The sequence below is a fragment of the Cariama cristata genome, unplaced genomic scaffold (genome assembly GCF_000690535.1).
Source record: "Cariama cristata isolate BGI_N322 unplaced genomic scaffold, ASM69053v1 scaffold9186, whole genome shotgun sequence".
NCBI lineage: Eukaryota > Metazoa > Chordata > Aves > Cariamiformes > Cariamidae > Cariama > Cariama cristata.
In genome coordinates, this window is record NW_009622629.1 from 1 (window position 1) to 7,390 (window position 7,390).

A 7,390-nucleotide genomic window follows, 5' to 3' on the forward strand; every position below is an offset into this window, starting at 1 on the left:
ATAATGATTCTGTGATTCTATGATTCTCCAAGGAATATGTGTATTTCAGTCCTCAAAACACACGTCTCCCCAGACACTGACAACAAAGCCTCCTCACTGTTGCATCAGCACCAAGGATTTTTATGGCATACTGGTATCAACTGAAGGGTTTAGTTTTTTTACATTCCTACTTATTTTTATGCTGTAGTTTTGACCAAGGTCTACATAATAAGGCAAGAAAATTTGGTGTAGACCACACAGAGTATCTTGAATCATATTTAAATAACTCTCAAGAGCCCTGCAGTAGGTGCTATTCATCTACATGCAAGATTAATTTTAAATCAGAAGTCTACTCTGAAGGTATTTCAGAGATTATAAAATAATTACAACATCCACTACATCCACTACCAACAGTGCAAGCAGGAACAGCAAAAGCAGTTTTCAATAGAGATCAAGGTTTTAAAAAAAACCTTTGATCAGTCTTACAGAATTTCCCATTTTTTAAACACCTGTCTTGAAATCTAGTTTAATTTATGGTTCTTACACTATACTCCATCATACGTATTCATGGAAATATGTGTGTAAAGTATCATTTTATGTGTATACACACACAAATACACATATACATTCAAAATTATCATTTTATGATACTTTTCTTTTTGCCCACATTATAGCAAGGGCTCAGATTCAGTTGATGACTTGGGAAGCAGTTAACCATTTTCAAAGATCTGTGGGTCACGATAAAGTTCTTCATTCTGTAGTTCTGCATTCTTTGTTCATAGATGTATGACCTTACACTTAGATAAATGGAAAATTAATTTTCCACCTCTTGCAAAAAAATATATAGTTTTAAAAAGCTCTGGGCGTTCAGGAATGTTAAGTGCATATATAGCTCCTCACCATGTAGTATTTATTCTGAATGAGCCAAGAACTAGAACAGTAAATCCTAAACCTCACAGGTAGAGAACTGAGCTATGAGAAAAACGTAGTAGCCTGTTTAGAAAGTCCATGACAGAATAAGGTACTCAACATAATCTTCAAGGCTTATTCCAGAAGTAGAATCATGCACCATTTTCCTTCTTGTGTATTTAAAGCTTCCTCCCCTCAAAAGGGAAGATACTACCCAATACAAATCTTTAATAATAAAATAATAAAAAGTATTTATATGGATGGGTTGAATAAGTGAAAACACAAGAAACTAACTGGCACTCACTTTATTGGCAAAATATGGTTTGTTCTAAGTTTATGGTATTTGGGAGTTTTGGGTGCGGTGGGGGCGGTGTGTTTTGTTTGGAGGATTTTCGTGTGTTTTTTTTAAATAAAGAAGTTTAATTGTTTTAGTGTTTCTCATTTCTTAAATTTATATATATCTTCCGTAATTTAGCAGATGCTATTAGGTGACAGCTACAAGAAATGTTGTTAAGAAAATCAGAAAAGACCAAGCCTCCGCATCATTTTTAAAGGAAGCTGCTGACATGAATTTATGAATCCTACAGTTTCAGAAACTCTATCTGCAAATAACCTTTTATTTTTAATAAAAGGAATTGACATATGAATTCAATTATATATTCTTCAATTTTATTTCAGGACACTTTCATTTTGATTCAGAGAATCTTCACAGGCTCTACCACAGTTTAGATTTCCTGCTAACACAAGGCAAAAAATGAGAAAAGAAAAAAAAAAAAGGGACAAAAAAACCCCACTCAACTTTTATTTTTAATCATCTAGATGTCTATGTGATGGTTTTGTAATAATTTTGCCTAGTAGGTCTTACGATATTCAAAAGCTGTAAAAACAAAATTGTATTATGAAATTAATATAAGAATTCAGTCTCGATATCTATCAAATGGTGAACTGTATGTGTTCTATGAATTGGAAGTACTTTCCTGATATCCAAATTAAGCTTTAATTTGTTGTCTTATAATTCAGTAACAAACATCCTTTCCTTCCCTGACAACTTATATTACTATCAGGCAATCTAAAAAGCTAATTATTTGCTTTGAAAATCTAAATTTCTAAATTTTTTATTATTCTCTCTTATCCAAAATTTTAGGAGAAACCAAGTGTTGATAATGCAATCATTTTAGGACATCCTTAATTCCTGGTGATTAAACATGCTAAGTCCTAGTAATAAGGGTAAATCTTACCTGTTGGAACAAATAAAGTGTGTCCTTGCTTCACAACACATTTGTAACATTTGTCAACCTTGTCCCCAAAATACACTTCACTCTGGGTGACAGATGAACTCCAAGACTCATATAGAGCCAAATTTTCATCAGTGGGCTTGATCAAATAGAATATCTTCTCACCCTATTAAACAAAAATATCAAATAAATAAATTACTGTCCTCCTGGAGGCACACTACAACCTCTCAGTCGTTCCTAATGAAGTAACAAATTGATCCAAATGGTAAGTATTCCATATTTCCACTATGGAATGTTAGGGCTTCCTAGCCCTGGTGTTTCACAACTGTAATCCACCAACAGTGTCAACAGTACACTAACTAGTTCGTGTCTTGAGATGTAAAAGAAACAAACGAACCAAACCTTTTCACTGAAGTATAAAAAATTCCAGCTTTTATAAATAATTTATGGATACGTGCACACATGCCAAATGAGAGAACATCAGATGACACCACTTCACCTCTTCTAAGATGCATACATGGTCAAAGTTTGTGAGAAGAATAAAAAGCTGAGTACGTCAATGATTTTAATCCAGTTCATTTTTTCATACTAAAACCTCACTATATCATCTACCAGTCTACTAAAATGATCAGTTAATCAAGTACAGTCTAGAAGTCGCCAACAGCATGCTAAAATAAAAGCATAAAAATGCAACACCAACAATCAGTAACTCACTTTCAAGCTCCTCCCCTGGCTTTCAAAGCACAAAATTTCATACAGGTGACAATGCCATGGCAGAAGGCTGCACGCTGAATAAAGTCATAAAACAAGAAGCATTCATACCCAGAGAACATGGTACCAAACTGACGTTCCTCCAAAATCAATATGAAAATCAGTATAGCTGTCCTGGACACCCATCAAGCAATACTTCTGAACAAAAGGCTTAGGGAAGACAGAATCATCTGGCCAATAATTTTCCACCCATGAAAGCTTTTTGGCAATATCTGGTACTTCCACTAATTCAGACATCCTTTTAAAAAAAAACAAACAAAAAATAACCATAAATATAATCAAGAGTAAGCACACCTTTTTCTTTCCTACAAAGTTATTACTTATGAATTAATAAAAATGTTTCATGCCTGCATTACATCACAGTACCTGTCTATATAAAATATGCAGCCTTGTATCTTTCCCACTACAGACATTATATTCTTACACATACTGTTCAGCTTAGTGAAAACCACTTCCTATGTTCGAGGAATTGAAGTCAATACTCACTTTGTGTCCGAGAATTCCAGGCTGATCACATTCAATACCTTTGGTCGGTCAGGATTTGTGAAATATTTAATATAATTATGGAGCTTCATTTTACTGTCTGCTTGTCTTGCTACATCTATTACATCTATCACTTTGTCGCCACCTGTGAAAAATAGGATGACTTTCTTAAACCTATCACAGATGAAAACAGCCATTTAAAGTGTTTAAGAGAAATTTAACTTTTTTCCAGCCTTTATCAAAACATTTCTGCACAAAAAATCCACTACTATCAGTATATTCTTGAAACAGAGACAGATCAGTATAAACCAACTTTTTATTAGGTCTAACTTTAATTGCTATAATCAGCTAAGGTCAGAACTGAAAACACTCTAAAAATAAATCCTCTTTCCTGTGGTAAACCAAAAAGAGCAGTATAGAATGACTGCAACTGTTTTTTTTAAAAAAAAGAAAAAAAGGGCAGGGGTGTTGTGGCTCCAATGGGAAAGACTAGCATAAAGTTATCAAGGCAGTTCTATTCTTCACTCTTCCTATTGATCACCACCACAGCACTTGAGTATTTAAGCCAAAGACCACTGAGAATTCTTTACAAATAATAAATTTTACTGCTCACAGCTTGTAATTCTTAGCAAACTCAACTAAGTTTGTGCCATAATTGGTAAGTTATTAAGGTTAAAAACTATGCAGGTGCTCATTCACAAACATTCTATAAGGCCACCCTTATGCTCCTTATATACATGCGTAACTTTTAAGCACACAGTAACTTCACTGAATAATTGTCATGAGTGTGTTTCATTTCTGAAGACAACAAGGACTGGTTTACATACCACATATTTTAAAGTGATACATCTGTAGAACTAGACAAGCAAGAAGCAACCTTTAGCCAAGAGAAAGGACTAACAACAACATTATAATAGGAATTGTTTTATGTCCTTTTAGTCATACAACGGCCAAATTCGACAATTAATTTTGGAATCCATCTAGATGCACATTATAAATACAGTTACTTTAAAATTGCAAGTTAGTACCATCTCGATAAATTCCAGTTGGAACAGTATTTATTCAGTTTTCTTATTTTTAATTTCAATAATTGAAAGGTAAATCTGTGGCATTCTAATTTTTTTTTTCTAAGCTGGAGAACCTGGCAGGTCAAAATATATGTATGAGAATGAGAAGATCAGTTTCTCTCTGAATCTGAAGAAGCAGTATTCCAAAAGAAAATATTCAGAAATATCAAAATGATAACTACACTTTAAAGCAGAACACATTACCGTTTATAATCATCATCATGAGAACAACATTTGATATACTACGTATTCCTTACATTCTGGTGCCATTGTAAAACACTGATGGACAGAAAACTTACTTTCAGCACACATCATTATATTAGGTTATCACAAGAACACAGACACAACCATATACAGACTTCTCAACTGTACTGTGTTACAGGAAATGTCATGCTGCAATTGGCTTAGTCTCTATTTCTCTGTACTGCACACTTACATGAGGCTGAAACAATTACAGACTGGCAAGAGATCTGATAAGAAAGATATGGTCCTTGGGAAGCTCTGGCTCTCCTGCCAAGGGAAGCCAAGGTAGGAAATTGTCCAGGAAGAAAGATTTAATTTAGAAATGCCAATTTACTGAGTCCGAAACACTAAGTTTTGCAATATCCTAACCAATGATTAAACTTTATCGATCATAGGAGTGATTCATTCAATTCCCACAAAGAGAACAATGTTAAAAGTCATTATACTTTATTGGTTTACAACACGTAGCAGAAAATGTTCAGCATTAAATGTTCAGCTTGCACCAAAATCAACATGTTTGAATGTTAAAAAGTAAGTCTGTACTCCTATCACATATCTACCACACACACACCAAAAAAAAAAAAAAAACACCACAAAAAAAAAAAGGTTTCATTTTACTCTCTGCTAGTCTTCAATTTAGAATATGTATTTAGCACCCTGGAACCTCTTATAATCATGCGAATATTTATTTTAATTTACAGACAGCATCATTTTTAAGTACCCCAGAGCGACTCTTACCTACATAGCGTTCCACATCTAAAACGGAGAAAGTTGGCGGAGGAAGTCGGAGCCCCAGACCATCTAATTTAGGAACCATAATGGGAACGTCAAACCCATGTTTCTCCAAGTATCTTTGTGTCAACTGGCTTCCATGCATTTTCAAAATGACTTCATCAGCACTGGTGGAAAGAAAGAATGGAATATTAGTAGAAATGCATCCACCAAGTATTACTGAAAAAAAAAAAATTATGTCACAGTTTGTGAGAGGACAGATGGGAACGGCTACATTTGAATTCGAAAGAAGTGGACCCAGTACTATTATATTAAGCATTTAACTAAAAGACAATGAAAATTACCTAAACCAACAAAGAAACATTTACTGACATGCATAACCTGGGAACACATAGTCACCTATATGACTGAACATCTTCTATATGACTGAATACAGTAATTTAAGAAGATGGGGAAAAGGAATACTCAGAGAAGGCATTAAAGTACATTTTGGTAACAAGAACAACAACCACCTCCTTTAGAAGGATTATAAGTCATTATGTTGCAGTGACATAGCCAATCACAGACAGGTCAGGATAAAAGTACAACCATGTTTCTCCACTTTCCTCTAAAGCATGTGAGGATGGAGATACTACCAGCTCACATAAATGTTCTATGTTACTTGGAATGAAATTGAGGACTATTCCTGGACTAGGGGAATAGACAAACAATATTCTGACAGTTCAGGCACAAAAAAGAAAAACAAAAACTAACCACTCATGCCACTGCCTCCATTCCCACACAAAATCAAACAAACAAAACTCCAAAAACTCAAAACCTGCCACACCACCCTGTAGCAGCCCTGACAGACAACATATCCCAGTGCAAATGGAACAGGGGAAGCTACTGCATGAAAAGGCAAATGTATCCATCTGAAACAGGGATGGGGCACAGGGGATCTGAAAGGAAGAGGAAGTCATCCTTGACCTTCATTTTCTGAAGCAGAGAAATGTTAGTCACCTGCCCTAAGACACACTCAGTTGACATAGTTTTTCTAATTTTTTCACTGAAATGTGTAAGTAAGCTTCTGTACCTTGGGAAAGAGCGAGCCCGCAGCTGTTTAACGAAGGTCCGTGTTCCAGCCTGCACTGGTTTGGAACCATCATCCAACTCTGTGTAGTCATGTCTGTGCCAGTTCCTCCTCTTTTTCACTGTAAGTTTCAGAAGGATTAAACTTTGAATTAGTTAAATCAGATTAGCAGTCATCCCATCAATGAGCCAGACATGCCTCACACTACTATCATTAACAAACCTTATTGTTTATGTAGGTGATGCTCTACCTATCTGCAACAAACAAAATCTTCAGGACAGCCAACAGTAATCCTCTATACTATAGCCCCATCTATGTGAGAACCTCAATGCACATTATACATGATTTAAGACTCCATATCCAGGGCAGCACAAGTAAACAGCAGCAGCCTGAAAGCTATCCAAATCTAAAAAGTCAGCAACAAAACCAGAAATAGAACTTTAATTTCCTAAAACTCAGACTTTTTTCTTAATAAACAGATGAATCATACCTCTTCAAGAGCCACAGATTTCATTCTATGTATTAACACAGAATTAACTGGACCTCATCCCATTGTGCTCTCTCACCACATGAGCATACCCATATCCAGTTTGATAATATTATTACTATTCACTACCATATGCTGTTTGAAACCAAACCACCTTTCCTTTATCCACTGCTTATGTCTCCATAACAGTTTTGGGCGTACTGTTTTGGGCAGGTGTGATCTTCACCATGCAAGCACAACATACAATGCAAGCATTGCGCCCAAAACAATCAACTTCTGAGTGGTCTGAAGCTTTAATGCACTGTTACAGTATATTAATAAAAAACAAAGGATAAATTAATGTTCTATTACAATTTGGGGAATCTGAAACTGATAGTTCAATAGTAACTAAATTGCATTTTTAACAGTTCCCTAC

At 35.1% G+C, this 7,390-nt stretch overlaps 1 protein-coding gene across 1 annotated transcript in view; it reads right to left on the reverse strand.

Annotated features, from left to right (window-relative positions):
- Nucleotides 1-2,103: 2,103 nt before the first annotated feature.
- LOC104163396 (lysine-specific demethylase 7A-like) overlaps nt 2,104-7,390 on the reverse strand; it is a 27,229-nt gene continuing 21,942 nt past the window's right edge. Inside the window, exons 4-8 of the mRNA XM_009702399.1 lie at nt 6,492-6,609; nt 5,426-5,586; nt 3,381-3,522; nt 2,946-3,132; nt 2,104-2,289 (exon numbers count right to left, since the gene is read on the reverse strand). Of these exons, the coding sequence (XP_009700701.1) occupies nt 2,104-2,289; nt 2,946-3,132; nt 3,381-3,522; nt 5,426-5,586; nt 6,492-6,609 (794 nt within the window). The remainder of the gene's footprint in view (nt 2,290-2,945; nt 3,133-3,380; nt 3,523-5,425; nt 5,587-6,491; nt 6,610-7,390) is intronic.